This window comes from Geotrypetes seraphini, chromosome 1 (genome assembly GCF_902459505.1).
Source record: "Geotrypetes seraphini chromosome 1, aGeoSer1.1, whole genome shotgun sequence".
In the NCBI taxonomy this organism is placed as follows: domain Eukaryota; kingdom Metazoa; phylum Chordata; class Amphibia; order Gymnophiona; family Dermophiidae; genus Geotrypetes; species Geotrypetes seraphini.
In genome coordinates this window covers 483172513-483190714 of record NC_047084.1, presented here as the reverse complement: position 1 = coordinate 483190714, position 18202 = coordinate 483172513, and the positions used below count along the sequence as shown (strand labels likewise).

Sequence of the window (18202 nt, the reverse complement as noted above, 5' to 3'; positions counted from 1 at the left end):
GGGGCAAGATGGGAAATGGGAGAGCTAGGGGGTAAGAGAAGAAGATGGAAAGTTGATATGTGGGTGAAAAGTAGAAAGGAGTAGGCTGAATGGACTGGCAAAAATAAACCCCACAAAGGAAAGAAAGAACTTTAAAGAAAAAATCAGTATGTCAGAGGGAACAAGGCAAGAGGAGAAAGGAGAATTGAAAAAGAGACAACAGCCACTGGAAACAGAAGAAAGACAGAAAAGCACACAAGTAACTGGAACCACCATAATAGAACATGAAACCGTCCAGAAAACAAAGGTAGAATAAAGTGTTTTATTTGGAATTTATTAATTGAAATATGTTAGCTTTGGGCAATATTAATTGCAGATATTTTTGTGCTATATTCAGTACAAAATATGGAGCCCCTTTTCAGGCTTTGTATTTCACAGTGTGCCTGGTACTGGAGAGCTTTGTGTTGCTATTGCTCAGATAACGTGAAAATCCGGATTTATTTTTTTTTTGTATGGTGACTTTTTTTTGTATGGTTCTAGTTCTGATCTGCATGCTGTGGGGAGGTAGAATAGCAGCTAACTAATATTACTATATTATAACTAATTTTATTATGGTGTGTTAAACTGAGCTTTTCTTTTGCTTTCTTTCTTATTTTGCTCCTTGATTGAGCATCATATATCTCCTTTGTGTTTTTGTAGAAAAGAAGATAAAGTATGTGTGACGAGAAACATGGTTCTTTGAGTTTGTCTGACAAAATCTTTTGTTCTACTTTAAACATGGGTGACTTGGGCCTAAAAGTAGTATGTGAAGCTCTGCTGTCATTTACTATGTTACTGAAGTTACTACTCTCTAAGAAGCTGCTGCCATAAGCAACTGACCAGTCTTGCCTAATAGTTGAGGCAGCCCTTACCCCACCCCCATTTTTGATACTCGGGATGGGGGGAGGGGGGGAGAGGAGAGCGCCAGCTCATCCCTTGCCTCAGGCAGCAAATTGCCTTGAGCCACTGGCCCAATCGGTGGATGTTTGATCAAGCTGGCTCGATCCCTAATATTGACCCACATAGGAATAAGGGCAAGCTAGTATTCAATTTGGATTTTCAGAAAGCGTTTGATAAAATCTCAGATGAGATTCCTAAGGAAATTAAGAAGATATGGAATGGGAATCGGTGCACTATTATGGGTGAATAAATTGTTTGAAAAATTGGAAGCAATTGGTCAGTTTTTATAATAAACCTATTCCCTTCTTTTTATCTGTACTAAAACCAGTGTTTTAACACATCAACTGATCTGTAAAAGGTAGTCATTTGCAGATGACTTATTCAAAATAGTGCTAACATAGCCAGTGGGGGTATGATTTGTTTTCCTCTCTTAATCTTTCCAGGTCCATTTTGTTTACCTAACAAAAAGCATGAAGAAGACCTTGCTAGCGATGGCATTATTGTCTGCAGTAACACTGATTCTAGTATGCAGTGGGGCTTTTTTCCCCTACAGTTCAGATTCTGCCAATCCAAAACCCAAGCGGATCTTTCTCCAGGTAAGCAGCTAATTGTACAAAATTAATAATCCAGGGTCCATTATCACCTGACAGAAAACTTGGTCCTCTAAAATTGCGTTGGTTGCTCTTCGTCAGGAGGCATCTGAGCACTTTGTATTTACATATTTCTACTGCAAAAGCATATCTACCTTTTAAAATAGGTAGTACCACAATGTTCTAAATAAATATTTAAAATTGATTACTCTGCCCATGGTTTTGGATGAGAAATATTCAATACCAAACCCCATTGGTCTTTTGAAGTTGCTTGAAATTAATCTATAAGGGGCTGTTTTGGTCTCATGTGCAGCAGAGTTTCCTAGTATTCCCTTGATAGGCAATTTTATGGCTAGCATGTAAAGTGTTAAGAAGTTATTGTCTTTGGTAAATCTTCAGTAGTGCATTTTTTTTTATAAAACTTACAATTCTTTGTGAATTATGTATCTGGAAGTGAACTTAAATATTATTTCAGCATGCATACTTATTTTAACGGCTGCCTCTCTGGATTCTTGAGCTGACTGCTGTCATCAATATCACTTAAACAGACCTTTTTTTGTGTTTTATTTATTTTTGCATTTGCTAAACCGCTCTTTCTGAATAAGATAGGCCAAGAACTGTGTACATATTAACTAAAACTAAAAGCCCTGAAAGTGAACTCCATTTAAAAATAGAAAAGATATCAATCAGTAGAAAAAACACTCATAGCCAGATTCTCAAAACTCACCATGCATTTAACGATGGACGCTAAACCAGTCCTAGACAGCTTAACGTCCAAGAATTATACCAGCCAATTCTCAGAACTGGCTCACTGTGCTTTTTTCTGTGTTTCCTAGCAACCTCCGATTTCTACTATGTAAATGTGCACTGTAAACAAAAAAAAAAACCCCACAGCAAAATGTTTTTTGTCATATCTTCTACAGAACTCAGCCGATTCTTAGGAAATTTAATGTGTCATGTCCTGAATGAAGTTGATGTCAAATGTTGTAAATATTTTCCCACCATACCACAACGCTACCTTATGCAAATGAATTGTTGCTGCTCTCCCTGCCAGTTAATCAGCTGAGCCGGCAGGACTTGGGAAGATCGGCTCAGTTGATCGGGGCAGGGAGAGCAGCCTTGACAGAAGGGAGGAGCTGTACCTAGTGATTACTCTTCTGAGCAAGTACCAGGCACAGTTCCTCCCCCCCCCTTTACAGATGATTCTTTGCACAATAGTGTGCATATAATTTACATGCTGTTATGCTGAGAATCGTCAGTAAAAGAAAAATTGCTTCCACTACGGCCACTACATTGACCTGCCGGATTTTACTGATGAGTTTTAAGAATCCAGCCCTCAGAGTAAAAACTTTAGTTTACAAACAGGCTTCATGACCCCAGAGAGATCAAGCATCCAGGGGCATAATCACAAAATACTAATGTCTTCAACTGGGCTTTGAACTTCTTTAAGGATACTTCTTTACGGAGAGTTACTGGTAAGGCATTCTATGGTAAAGAATTCTTTTGTGAAGTTACAGGCTGTTCAGAAAGCTGTTCTCTTTTAAGAGTCTATTAGCTATAAAAACCTAGATTAATCCTAGGTACATCTTTTAGTCAGTCTCACTCAGGAAAATATTCTCTTCATCTGGTGGTAGGAAAATGAGGTGAGAATTGAGAAGCATTAAACCTTTTGTTCATGTATGTTTTATAAAGACTTGCTTTTTCTTCCTCCCCACTCTATTTTCTTCCACTTTTTTTTTTTTTTTTTAAACCATCAGCACACAACTAGGACATTTCATGATTTGGATGGAAACGTAGTCAAACGGGATTCTGGGATTTGGATTAATGGCTTTGATTACACTGGACTATCATACATCACTCCTCATATACCAGAAATCAATGACACTGTCCGGGCTGTGTGTGATGACGTTCCTTTCTGTGGCTTCCCTTGGTTTCTGCCGGTTCAGTTTCTTCTCAGGTTAGTTTTCTAGGGGTTTTTTGTGGGTTTTTTTTTTTTTAGTGTGAGTGAATGTTGGGGACATAGATAAGAACATAAGAATAGTCTTAGTGATCAGACCAATGGTCCATCTAGCCAATATCCTGTCTTCACAGGTGGCCAGTCCAGATCACAAGTACCTGACAAAAACCCAAATAGTAGTAGATGAACTGTGCACACTGGGTTAAGAGGTTTAAATGTGAAGCAGGCTTTTGTTTTAGAGGGCACAAAAGGGTACAAAAGTGCAATTTACATACTTTAATCCATGCTTCCTTTGTATCAAAAATTGACTATTGTAATGTAGTCTGTGCAGGAATCTCAAGTTTTAATTTAAGACGTCTTCAAGCATTATAAAATACAGCTTTAAAATTATTAGGTCACAAACAATAATTTGATCGTTATACCATTTCTTTTTCTTTTCTTTTTTTCTATTTATTGTCTTTTATTTACATCAAAGCAAACAAACTTTGAATAAGAAATTAAAAATACAACTCCTGAAAGCAAATTTTTCCATATCTTAGTTACAACAATACAGTCCACAAAAACAGAGGGAGAAAAAACCCTTTCACAACCAAGGGAAGTTGAAACTTAGAAAAGGCAAAAGGAAGTATGGAGTATTCGATCAGGTTCGTGGGCAATGGGTTCACTATCCGGTTTTCTGGAAACTGCATTGCCTTGCAGGAAAAATTGTAATTGTTCAGGTTCATAAAAAACATAACGATTACTTTGATAGGAAATACAACATTTACATGGAAAGCGTAGTTGAAAGGTAGCCCCCAAATTCAAAACTGCTTGACGAAAGGTTAAAAACTTCTTTCGTCGAGATTGTGTCCATTTAGAAACATCTGGAAACATAGCAACCTTAGAGCCAAAAAACTCAGCTTTTTCAGTTTTATAGAATAGTCGAAGAATTGCTTCTTTGTCTTGAAAAAAGACAAATGTCACTAATAGTGTGGCTCTAGCATTAATTTCTACCTGGGAAGATTCCAGGAAACCAGTAATGTCCAGTCCAATTGGTTCTTCAGCCACTACTTCTTCCTTGCATAAGTTAAGGTAATACAGTTTCTGAACTGAAGGCATATTTGTCTCTGAATACTTCAAGACTGGTATAGTCGAGAGCATTTTGGCTTCCTAGACCATGGGATGATCTTCCAAGGGCTGCTGAGAAGGGATGGTGTACATATATCAAAGACGGGAAGAAGTGTCTTTGCCAGCAGGCTGGCTAATCTACTAAAGAGGGCTTTAAACTAGAAGTGATGGGGCAGGGTGATTAAAGCTCCCGGGTGAGTATAAGCCCTCAGGTAAGTAAATCACTTAATATCCCTACACGGATGAGAAAAGGGGGCAATGTCTGGAAAGCAGTATATACTAATGCTTGAAGTATGGGAAACAAGATTCTGGATCTAGAAACTGTGATGGAAGAAGAGGAGTTGGATATAGTGGCGATCACAGAGACATAGTTCACAGAGAACCATGACTGGAAGTAGTTTATACTGGGTTATAATCTGTTCAGGAAAGATAGGGTAGGAAGAAAAGGAGGAGTAGCGTTATATGTTAAAGAACATATTAAAGCCACACAATTGTAGGATCTGCAGGGCAAGGAAGAGGCACTGTGGATCAATTTGGAAAGAGGGAATGGTGAATATATTTACATTGGTGTGATATACAGGCCTCCTTCACAGATGGAAGAAGTAGATAGAGATTTAATAGAAGACATTCAGAATATATCTAAAAAAAGGGGAAGTCTTGCTAATAGGTGATTTTAACATGCTGGATGTTGATTGGGGTATCCCTATTGCAGGGTCTTCTAGAAGTAGGGATATTCTGGATTCTCTACAAGGAGAACTGTTCCAGAAGTTGGTAATGGAACCCACATGGGGTTCCAAACTGGATTTAGTGCTTACAAATGGGAAAAGGGTTTCTGATTTTACAGTGGGTGATCATCTGGCATCCAGTGATCACTGCATGGTACAGTTTAATATTAAGATGGGTATAGAGAGGGCTCATTCAAAAGCAAAGGTTCTAGACTTGGAAAAAAAAAACCCTAACTGTTCAGATGGGGGTTTACGTCAAGGAATTATTGTCTGGATGGGAATGTCTGGAAGGAGTGAAAATGCGGTGGGCAATACTGAAAGGAGAGATTGTAAGGGTGACAAACCTTTTTGTGAGGCAAGTAGTAAAAGTAAGAGGAAAAGAAGACCACTTTTGTTCTCAAAAGTAGTAGCTAGAAGGTAAGGGATAAGAGGCTAGAATTCATAAACTACAAAAGATCGCAGAAAGAGAAAGACAGGCAAAAATATTTGGAAAAGTTGAGAGGCTGGTCTTGTAGTCAAGAAAGCAAAGATGCAAATGGAAGAAAAAATAGCTGACATGGTAAAACGGGGAGACAAGACATTTTTTTAGATATATTAGTGATAGGAAGAAGTTCAAATGTGGCATTGTGAAACTCAAAGGTGAAGGGGAGGAATATGTAGAATCTGATAAAGAAAAGGCCGAATTGTTTAACAGATATTTCTGTTTTGTGTTCACGGTTGAAGTGCCGGGAACAGGACCGCAAAAGACAAACATGAATAAGGATGGAGTACTAATAGACCCTGGTCGATTTTCAGATGGTTGTGTTCGTGAGGAGCTAGCTAAAATAAAGGTAGACAAAGTAATGGGGCTGGATGGTGTACATCCTAGGGTGCTGAAGGAACATAGGGAAGTTCTAGTAGCTCCACTGACTGACCTTTTCACCAAGTCTCTTAGAGTCAGGAGTGATACCGGAGGACTGGCGAAGGGCCGGTAAGTCTGACTTCTGTGGTAAGCAAATTAATGTAAACACTTTTAAAACAGAGAATGGTCAAGTTTCTGGAATCCTGTGGATTACAGGACCGGAGGCAACATGGATTCACTAGAGGTAGGACTTGCCAGACAAATCTGATCAATTTGTTTGACAGGGTCACCAGAGAATTGGATAGAGGATGTATTTAGATTTTAGCAAAGCCTTTGACAGTGTTCCACACAGACGTCTAATAAATAAACTAAGTGCACATGGGATGGGTCACAAAGGGACAGGCTGGGTCAAGAACTGGTTCAGTGGAAGGCGACAGAGGGTAGTGATGAATGGAGATCGCTCTTAGGAAAGGACGTTACCAGTGGTGTGCCTCAAGGTTCTGTTCTTGGGCCTATTCTTTTTAACATTTTTATAAACGATATTGCTGAAGGGTTGTTGGGTAAGATTTGCCTCTGCAGATGATACGAAAATCTGCAATAGAGTAGACACACACAGATGGTGTGAATAACATGAAGAAAGACCTGGCAAAGCTTGAAGAATGGTCTGAAATTTGGCAGTTAAAATTTAATGCTTAGAAATGCAAGGTCATGCATTTGGGCTGCAAAAACCTGAGGGAACGGTACAGATTAGGGAGTAAAGAGCTTATCCCAGGACAAGCAGGCAGCATATCTTAACGCATGGGTGACGTCACCGACGGAGCCCCGGTACGGACACTTTTTAACTAGAATGTTCTAGTTGGCCGCACCGCGCATGCGTGAGTGCCTTCCCGCCCGATGGAGGAGTGCGTGGTCCCTAGTTTCTTCGTTTCCGCGGAGCGAAGAAGACGCATGTGTTTTCAACGGCTGTTGAAAAATCTGATTTTTGCCTTCCCGCTCGCGAAATTTTCTTCTTTTTTGTTCTTTTCCTCTCGGGTTTCTTTTCCGTCAAAAAAAAACAAAAAACTTCGCTTTTTCTTTTTTCTTTATTTTTCAGGACCGGCCCCGGCGGGGCCTGTTGCCACCATACAGGCCTCTGGTTTTGATTTTGCGGAGGCCGTGTTTCCCTTCATGCCCCCTCAGCCGGGCTTTAAGAAGTGCCAGCGGTGTGCACGCCCGATCTCTCTCACTGACCCGCACAATTGGTGCCTACAGTGCCTGGGTCCAGAGTATCGGGCTGACACCTGCACCCGCTGTGCTACTCTTAAAAAACATACATTAAAAAATAGGACAGATCCAACAGAATATCCTTTTCGGTACCGGGTCTCTGCCATGGAATCGGCCGCGCCGTTGACGGCACTGCAAAAGTCGGCACCGACTACTTCGACGCCTGATCCTTCCTCGGGGTCGCTGGCACCAGGTAAGCCGGCTAAAAAGCCTTCCACTTTCCCTTGAGCGCCCTCCTGCCACAGCGGTGACGCCGGTTCTCCCGGCATCACGCCGACCCCGAAAACGCTCTGCCCCGATTTCGGTGAGTGCCTCCTCATCGGCCTCCTCATCGCCGGGGCATGAAGCGGCACCTATGGTACCGAAAAAGAAAAAAGCAGTACCGGTGCCTCCTCTGGACGACCGCATTGCGGCCATACTCCAAAACCAATTGCAGGAGCAACTACAGCAACAACTCCAACGCTTGTTGCCCAGCAATGCTGGCCCCCACTCCTTCCGGTACCGGACCGGCCCGAGCCTCGAACCATACCACCGGTGTCGACACCATCAGTACCGTTGAACACGCCCATGCCAGTGCTTGCGGCTGAACCACTCAATCCCCCCCGTGCAACCACGCTCTGATGCCGACCCTCCCAGACGTCAAGACCGACACCGGTCTCCCCGAGACCAGGACCGGCACCGGTCTTCCTCCCCCCGGTACCGTCTCGATGCGCTCTGGCAAATCTCTCTCTAAGACTCGCCACACTGAGCCATCCACACCACCGTCCCGTCCTGCGCACACCGACGTCAGGGACTCGGACTTATGGGAAGAATCCCCACCCGGTACCGATGATGAGGCTTCATCAACGGACGAGGAACCCTCGATGGTCGATACCAGTTCCAAACCTGAACAGTCCTCATTCACTAAATTTCTAAGGAAATGTCGGCGGCTCTTTCTATCCTGTTGGAATCCGACTCTAAGAAGTCCCAGGCTTTTCTTGACACCTTAGACTTCGAACAACCCCCCCAAAGAATTTTTGAAGTTACCCGTCCACGACATCTTAAGGGAAACTTTTTACAAAAATTGGGAAAACCCTCTCACGGTACCGGGAGCCCCTCGGAAACTGGATAGTTTATACAGGGTCATTCCTATCCGGGGTTCGACAAACCTCAACTGCCCATGAATCCCTTCTAGTGGAGTCCACCTTAAAGAAAACCCATGGCTCCCAGTGTTTATGCCCTCCACCCCCTCCTGGCAGAGAGGGCAGAACGATGGATAAATTTGGCAAGCGCCTTTATCAGAATTCCATGCTTACCAACAGGGCGAATAATTTACACCTTCCACTTCTCCTTCTACATGAAGCATTTGGTGCAACAACTCTCCTCCTTACAGAAGTACATCCCTGAACGTAAGGTCCCTGTTTTTCAACAACAAATTTCCAGTTTACTCCAACTCCGGAAATTCATGGTGCGCTCCATTTATGACTCTTTTGAGCTGACCTCTCGAGCATCTGCCATGGCTGTTGCCATGAGACGCCTGGCCTGGCTGAGAGTTTCTGACCCTCGACATTAATCACCAAGACCGCCTGGCTAACGCACCTTGTCTTGGTGATGAACTCTTCGGGGAGTCCCTGGACTCAACCACCCAGAAACTTCTCGGCACACGAGACCAGGTGGGATACTCTCATAAAATCTAAGAAGAAGACTACACCTGCTTGCCCTTACAGACAGCAGTCTTCCTACCAACGCTAGGTTCTCGGCCAGACCTCTCAACCCGCCTCAACAACAGCCTCGCCGACCTCGTCAACAGCATCAAACTCAGGCTCGCTCACAGTCTCACCAACCTGCCAAGCCTCTCCCTCCGTCAAAACCATCTCAGCCCTTTTGACTCTTTTCTCCAGGGCATAGCCAGTCTCCCACCATCATTGCCTCTTCCTCAGCCAATCGGAGGACGCCTTCAACTCTTTCTCAGCCTTTGGGCAGTCATCACATCAGACCTGTGGGTCCTCAACATCATTCGCCACGGCTACTCTCTCAACTTCCAGACTCTTCCACAGACAATTCCTCCCATAGAGTCTGTTTCTCACTCCTCCCAATCCCTTCTCCTCCTGAGGGAGGTCCAATCTTTCCTTCTTCTCAATGCCATCGAAGAGGTACCCCCAGACCAAAGGGGTCAGGGATTCTACTCCAGCTACTTCCTGGTTCCCAAGAAGACAGGAGACCTCTGTCCCATCCTCGATCTCCGGGACCTCAACAAGTGTCCTGGTCAATGAAAAGTTCAGAATGCTCTCCCTTGCCACGCTTTACCCTCTTCTCTCTCAACATGACTGGCTATGTTCCCTAGACCTCAAAGAGGCCTACACTCACATTCCAATCCATCTGACTTCACGTCGCTACCTTCGATTTCAGGTACAGCACCGTCACTATCAGTACAAAGTGCTACCCTTTGGCCTTGCATCATCGCCCAGGGTGTTCACTAAGTGCCTCATTGTGGGTGGCGGCCTTTCTCAGGTCCCACAACCTCCAGGTGTTCCCCTACTTGGACGATTGGTTAGTGAAAGCACCTACGTCCTCCTCTTGTGCTACAAGCCACTCAGCACACCATCTCCTTCCTCCACCTCCTGGGGTTCGAGATAAACTACCCCAAGTCGCATCTGCTTTATGTGCACAACAGAAGAACGGGGACTTAGGTGTGATTGTATGTGATGATCTTAAGGTGGCCAAACAGGTTGAAAAGGTGAAGGCGAAAGTTAGAAGGTTGCTAGGTTGCATATGGAGAGGTATGGTTAGTAGGAAAAAGGAGGTAATGATGCCCCTGTAATAAGACTTTGGTGAGATCTCATTTAGAATATTGTGTACAATTCTGGAGGCCACACCTTCAAAAAGATATAAAAAGGATGGAGTCGGTCCAGAAGAAGACTACTAAAATGATATGTGGTCTTCATCATAAGGTATATGGGAACAGACTTAAAGATCTCAATCTGTATACATTTGGAGGAAAGTCTGGAGAGGGGAGATATGATAGAGACATTTAAATACCTACGTAATGTAAATGCACATGAGTCGAGCTTCTTTAATTTGAAAGGAAACTCTGCAATGAGAGGGCATAGGATGAAGTAAGAGGTAGATTGGCTCCAGAGTAATCTAAGGAAATACTTTTTTACAGAAAGGGTGGTAGATGCATGGAACAGTCTCCCAGAAGAGTTGGTGGAGACAGAGACTGTGTCTGAATTCAAAAGGGCCTGGGGTAGGCACGTGGGATCTCTTAGAGAGAGAAAGAGATAATGGTTATTGTGGATGGCCAGACTAGATGGGCCATTTGGTCTTTATCTGCCATCATGTTTCTGTTTCTATTTTGGCCACCAAGATAAGAAATCTCCCTTCAGGATCCAGGATCCCGAATAACCTTTTTACAATCTGCCTGTACCCCCATGGCAATTGCCATCCCAACTCCCCTAGATTTTTTTTATTGTTCCTATTGAGGCCAGATAGAGTTCTGGGAATCTGGAATGCCTCAAGACATTTATGATGGGGTAGTAAATGGGTTTCTTGAATGAAAGCAATATGGGCTTTGAACTGTAATAGTTCCTGAAAAAGCAAATGTTTCTTGGGTCCAACATTAAGCCCTCTAGCATTTATGGGACACCCAGCCGGAGCTCAGGCAACAATCACATTAGTAGAAAGTGCTAAGTGGATGCCATGGCTGGGCTTTGTCCCCGTTCCCCCCCCCCCAATAATCCAGACAAACACCCAGGAAAGAGACCCCTCACATCGCAAGCGCTGATTATTGTGTATACTTGTAACTCCATCCTTGCATAGTTCAAACTTCTCCTAGTATTGGGTTGCATACAGGTATGCGCCTTGAAGACCACCTTGCCATGTGCCAGAGGTGGTCATCATTCCTGTGAAATTACCTTAAAACCTTTCCTAACTTCCTGAATACCCCCCCATATACTACTATAACTTAAGCTTTAACCAGATTATTTGGTTCCTTATGGATAACATCAAATTCTCCCCTGTTCTCCTGTATGCCCCAGAAGTCTTATACTTGGCTCCCCTGCCCCCCTCCAGGCATTTAGAACCCAGTTTCATGACCCCTTTTGACTTCAAATCTGTTTTCATGACTATTGTTACTCCTGTTTGGTCTAGTGTTATCTTTTCATGTGATCTCTTTCACAATGGACCTCCTTGCATTTGACTTCTCAGCAGGAACTGCTTTGAGACACTGTCAGACTTCTGTGGTCAGGAAGGAGTTGTTTAGTGAAACTGAAGATTGTTATCTTTAGCATTTCATGAACCCATTGTAATCCATTGTGTCTTGCTCTTAGCATCTTTTGAGGCAAATTTAATCTTAACTTTCAGTATGAACTAGTCTTTGTCTTTCACGTGCCATGTGGCACAGCCGGGAGGGGCAGCAGCACAAAGCTTAGCCTCTCCCTGATCAAGCAGATGACAAAATGCTCAGCTAGCCTGGTGGGGTGGCTTTCTCTTTTTTTTTTGGGGGGGGGAGGGCCAACACAGCTGATAGTTCCATATGCAAGGCTGCGGTCCCTTCGCCAGCCTACAAAACGCATGGTTAAGTCATTGAAGGGTGATTTATGCGCCCCAGGAGCTGGAGACTTTATCAAGATTTCTGAAACAGTTATGGAATGCATTTCAAGGCAGGTGTTTTTCCTCTGCGCCGTCCCATTCCGCTTCAGCTGCATTTCTTGGTAGCATTGCTTCTATGGGTATGTCCTTGTCTCAGTCAGCTGCTGTCCTTGGTCTGCCTGATCCTGATCTTTATGCTGATGACTAGCTTGCTAACCCCTTATTTATAAGTACAGCACTTTCAAGGAAGGGGGACCACGGACTGTATGTTGGATTTTCAGATCCTTCAGGGGCTCTATGGATCTAGAGATGATTCCACAGTTCTGCACTTATTTAAGTCTGAAGCTTTGCTGGATCTTATTTCTGAGTCTCTGCAGGAGTTGCATTTGGTCACTCAGCTGGCTCTGTCCTTTTCTTCCTCCTGGCTTTGTGGTGTGCGCTCGCAGTCATCCATCTTTATCTGGCACCCTGATATGAGCATTTTAACAGTGCAATATGATTCTACGGAATGTGATCTTATGATAACAAGGGCCACTGTCTCGCTTTATACCCTTATACAAGACAGTTTACAGGTTATAATTTACAAGACAGTTTGTGATACAAGATTTTATCCTACTTGTTATATACTAGGGGTCTAATACCAATACTTAATATACAGTTTATATGTTACCATTTGTCAGAGTTATCCCTACAGTACAAGTTTTTCAATAAAAGTTATTATTCTAACTTGACACACACTAGGGATCTGATACCAATATACATAATGTACAATTTTACAGGTTAAATTTTCCATAGTTTAACAATGGAAGAATTTTAATTCAAGTTTTTATCCTAACATTGACACAATACTGGGATCTAATACCAATATACATTTCTTTTTAATCCATTGATCATTGGCGGTGGTGTTAGGTGAATAGGTATGTTTTTTCCTAAAGTTGAGGAGTCCTTCAAGTGATCTGATCTATGGGGGCAGTCGATTCCAGTGGCTCATTATGATGTGGGAGTAGGCACATCGTTTAGCAGTTCTCTAGTTGTTAGGGCACAACATAGGGGGCGTTTTGAGGCATATTTCATCTTGTGAGTGCAGGGACTGTTCGGCATGTATGGAAGAAGCTTGGCCATTCACGTAGCCCAGGACCATGTTGTGCAAGAATCTGAACACTAGCATCAGTCTTGAGCCATTTCCCTAATAGGGGTGGAGGGGGTTAGAGAGGGGGGATTGTTCATAAATTTGCAGAGTGACCGTCACCTATCAATGTGATCTGTTGGAAGCTATGTTTTATCCCAGGACAAGCAGGCAGCCTATTCTCACATGTGGGTGACGTCATCCACGGAGCCCGGATGCGGACAGCATTGCAAGCAGACTTGCTTGAAGAAACTCAGAAGTTTTGAGTCTGCTGCACTGCGCATGCACGAGTGCCTTCCCGCCCAGCATAGGGCGCGTCTCCTCAGTTCTCGGTTTTCCGCGGAGCTGAGAAGTCCGTCTTTGATGCTCTTCGCTGAACTTTGTTTGCTTCGTGCCTTCTCTCACCATGGCTTGTATTTTATTTTACTTATTACCTATGTCACTGTGTTTTTCTTTCAATCATTGTTTTAAAAAAAAAAAGTTCATTTTTTTTTGTTGACTGACTGACGGGGTCTGTCGCACGCCCTCAGCCTGCAGGCTTCGGACTTTGTAGCGGCTATCTTTCCTTCTATATCCCGGCCGGTCACAGGCTTCAAAAAGTGTAGCCAGTGCCAGTGTGCGATCTCCCTCACTGATCCACACTGCTGGTATCTTCAGTGTCTGGGGCCTGACCATTGCCCGGAGTTGTGCATTTGCTGTGCTACCCTTCAACCTCGAGCCCTCAAACATCATCAAATTCAAGTGGAGAAGATTTTCGGTATGGAAATCCCTGCTACACCTCGACCTCCAATTCGGTCAGGCCTGCTACGGGGTGTCCTCCTGCCTCCACGACTTTGACCTCGACTCTCATCAGACCATTCCTCGTTTGGAACGCCCTCAACCTCGAGTAAATCTGCTAAGCCTTCTCCTGAGCTTCCTCAGGTCAGATACCTCTGCAGATAGTTCCAACTTTCCAAATACCCACTTTCAGCCCTCTCAGAACCTACAGTTCTTCGGAGGCTTTTTTCTGGACACTATCCAACTCAGAGCATTTCTTACTCAGCAGCGTCTGGATGCTCTTCTTGCCGCAAAGTGTCTTCCCTTTCTTCACTCTCAGCGAGACACATGATGGTACTACATTGGTCACATGGCCTCGACCTTTCACGTGACTCCTTTTGCCAGACTTCACCTCAGAATTCCTCAGTGGACCCTGGCCTCTCAGTAGGCGCAGGCTTGCGACCTACTCTCTCAACACATTATAGTCACTCCTTCATTGAGACTAGTCTCTCTTCCAATCTCTCAGAGGGTTTATTGTTCCAGACACTCCTCATCAGAAGGTTCTCACGACAAATTCCTCGACCTACACTTGGCTCATCTCGACGGTCTCCATACTCAAGGTCGTCAGTGTTACATCAATCTGTTGGAACTCAGAGCGATCTTCAATGCTCTCAAAGCTTTTCAGCATCGTCTGCATGACCAGGTAGTCCTTATTTGGACAGACAATCAAGTCGCCATGTACTAAGTCAACAAGCAGGGAGGAACAGGATCTCTTCCTCTTTGTCAATAAGCTCAAAGGGTGTGGGACTGGGCGATCCATCACAGCACCTTCCTGAAAGCAGTCTACATTCAAGGAGAGAAAAACTGTCTGGTGGACAAATTGAGTCGTCGTCTGCAACCTCACGAATGGACACTCAATTCCTCGCCTCTTCATCACATTTTTTCTCAGTAGAGAACTCCTCAAATAGATCTCTTTGCATCTCCCCACAACCACAAGCTGCCTCAGTTCTGCTCCAGGCTATACTCTCCTCATCGCCTTGAGGCAGATGCTTTCCTTCTGGAATGGACAAATCTCTTCCTGTATGCGTTCCCTCTCATTCTCAAGACTCTTGCCAAGCTCAAGAACGATCATGCCACCATGATTCTAATAGCTCCTCGGTGGCCCAGGCAACCCTGGTTCTCCCTTCTACTTCAGCTCAGCAGGAGGGAGCCATACCTTCTACCAGTTTTTCCATCTCTGCTTATACAGAGTCAAGGATCTCTTCTTCATCCCAACCTGCAGTCTCTATACCTGACAGCTTGGTACCTCTCAACATAACTCCTCTTCAGTTTTCTGAACTTGTTCGGGACATTTTAGAGGCTTCTAGAAAGCCTGCCACTAGACAATGCTACCACCAAAAATGAACTAGATTATCTACATGGTGCATCTCTCATGATAAGGAGCCTAGAGATACGTCCTTGTCTTCCGTCTTGGATTATCTTCTGCACTTATCTACCTCTGGCCTCAAGTCTACATCCATTTGAGTCCATCTTAGTGCAATTGCTGTTTTCCATTAGCTGCTTTCCATCAGCCTATTGAAGGGAAATCCCTTTCTGCTCATCCTGTGGTTTCCAGATTTATGAAAGGACTTTTCAATGTCAAACCTCCTCTCAAACCGCCTCCAGTGGTTTGGGATCTCAATGTTGTTCTTGCTCAATTGATGAAGCCTCCTTTTAAACCAATGGATATGGCTCATCTGAAATATCTCACTTGGAAAGTGGTGTTTCTCATTGCCCTACATCTGCTTCAAGAGTCAGTGAGCTGCAAGCTTTAGTTGCTGATCCACCTTTCACAGTTTTCCATCATGACAAGGTGGTCCTCCGTACTCATCCTAAATTCTTACCTAAAGTGGTTTCGGAATTTCATCTCAATCAATCCATTGTACTTCCATTGTTTTTTCCAAGGCCTCATTCTCATCCTGGAGAATTAGCTCTTCATACCCTGGACTGTAAGCGTTCTTTGGCCTTCTACTTAGAACGCACTAAATCACATAGATCTGCTCCTCAAATTTTTGTTTCCTTCGATCCAAACAAGTTGGAACATCCAATCTCTAAGCATACTATCTCCAACTGGATGGCTGCTTGTATCTTCTTCTGCTATGCCCAGGCTGGATTATAACTACAGAGTCGAGTCACAGCCCACAAAGTCAGAGCCATGGCGGCTTCAGTAGCTTTCCTCAGAACCACTCCTATTGAGGAAATTTGCAAAGCTGCCACTTGGTCCTCGGTTCATACTTTCACCTCTCATTATTGTCTGGAAGCTTTCTCCAGATGGGATGGCCATTTTGGCCAGGCAGTGTTACAAAATTTATTCTCCTGAATTGCCAACACTCCCAGCATCCCATTCTGCTTAGCTTGGAGGTCACCCACATGTGAGAATAGGCTGCCTGCTTGTCCTGGGATAAAGCACAGTTACTTATCCAGGGACAGCAGGCAGCTATTCTCACAACCCACCCACCTCCCCTGCTAGCTATCTGAACTGGGGAGACGCGCCCTGTGCTGGGCGGGAAGGCAATCGCGCATGCGCGGTGCGGCAGACTCAAAACATTTGAGTTTCTTCAAGCAAGTCTGCTTGTGAGGCTGTCCGCATCCGGGCTCTGTGGATGACGTCACCCGCATGTAAGAGTAGCTGCCTGCTGTCCCTGGATAACACCTGTTACGGTAAGGAACTGTGCTTTATACTTCATGATATTTTGCTTTTTGCTTTGGTTTCTCTGAATAAAGAAATAAAAAAACAACAATACTCCCATCAGGCCCTTGAAGACACATCGTCTCCAACGTGTACAAAATGCGGCAATCGAACTTCTAAAAAACCTCTATGCCCATGACACTGTCTCCCGAGCTCTAGCGTTGGCTCACTGGTTTCCCATAGCCAAACGTTGTATGTTCTTCACCGTTAGACCATTGAATAGCGCATTGTGGTAATCCATGCAGGAGAGTGCTAAGGCATAGAGTAGTTGGGTGAAGTCAGACTCTGAAAAGTATTTCCTTATGTTTTGTAGTTGTCGCAGGTAGTAAAATGATGGCTACCACTTGAGATATATGGCTGGAGAGCAATAGGTTGCCGCACAGCGAGGGATAGGGTGGTTGCATTGTTATTTGCAGATCCAAAGGAGTTCTGTCTTGGAGGTATTTAGTTGCAATTTGTTAGCAGACATCTAGTTTCTGATTTCTGAGAGGCAGTTTAGGAGTCTCGCGATCTGGGCATCATAATAATAATTATTTATTTATATGCCGCCATACCGGGGAGGTTCTAAGCGGCTCACAGCACAGAAAACAACACATACAATTCCATAAAAAGTATCCTGGTAAAATACAACAAGGAGACAATACAAATATTTCAATAATGCGTCAGAGTAAAAAGCAGACCGTGTAGATAAAAATGCAAAGGGATAAATAAACATAATTAAGAATTGAGGGAGCAACATTAGCATACCAACTTATTAAATAATTTAGTCTTTAGCAATTACCTAAAATCTAAATAAGAAGAAGCTTCTAACATCATTTTACCGAGCCATGTATTCAATTTGGCAGCCTGAAAAGAAAAGAACTTCTTATAGTGACAGGATTTTACAGAAGGATATGTAAATAGCTGCACTCTCCATGTGTTTTTATTAGAATGACTCCAGGAAAAATGAGAAAGTAAGTAACCTGGTGACAGACCAAAAGCTACTTTATAACAGATGCATGAAAACTTGAACAGCACTCTAGACTCCACCGGCAGCCAGTGCAGTTTCAAATAGAAAGGAGTGATATGCTCCCCATTTTTTTTTTTTTTTTAATACAATGCAGTGTAAAGATAATCTTGTAAGATCATCCTTGAAGAAACTCTCACTACAGTCATAAGCTTTCAAGGTCCCTCAGAGATGTCACCATTATACTCACTTAGTTTCATAGTATATGGCTTTATACATCAAGTCTTCATTGGGTCCAATGTTTATCAAATGTTATAAGTGAATAAAATGAACCAACATTGCTCAAAGATGCTGTAAATACTTAGCTTTGCTTTACATGGTCAGATTCACAGGGACTAATCAGCTGACATGTTTCACCCTGGGGGGGGGGGTTGGGGGTTTCAGGGCTATTTATTCCTTCGTGCTGCTCTTGCCCATATAACGACCATTCGGCAATAGATACGGAATAAACACGCTGTTTTTATAAGTTACCCATTTTTTTAAAGCCATAAATGAGGCGAACAGCAGTGTTTTGGACTACTCTCAATCTCTTTAAAATTTTCATATGAACCCCTACATATACAATATTACAGTAGTCAAGAATAGTTAAGATGGAAGATGCACAACAGAGAAAGAG

At 43.5% G+C, this 18202-nt stretch overlaps 1 protein-coding gene across 1 annotated transcript in view; it reads left to right on the top strand.

Annotated features, from left to right (window-relative positions):
* The window catches only part of ERMP1 (endoplasmic reticulum metallopeptidase 1), a 189571-nt gene that overhangs the window by 113792 nt on the left and 57577 nt on the right, over nt 1-18202 (top strand). Inside the window, exons 11-12 of the mRNA XM_033925775.1 lie at nt 1362-1514; nt 3266-3465. Coding sequence (XP_033781666.1) covers nt 1362-1514; nt 3266-3465 — 353 coding nt within the window. The remainder of the gene's footprint in view (nt 1-1361; nt 1515-3265; nt 3466-18202) is intronic.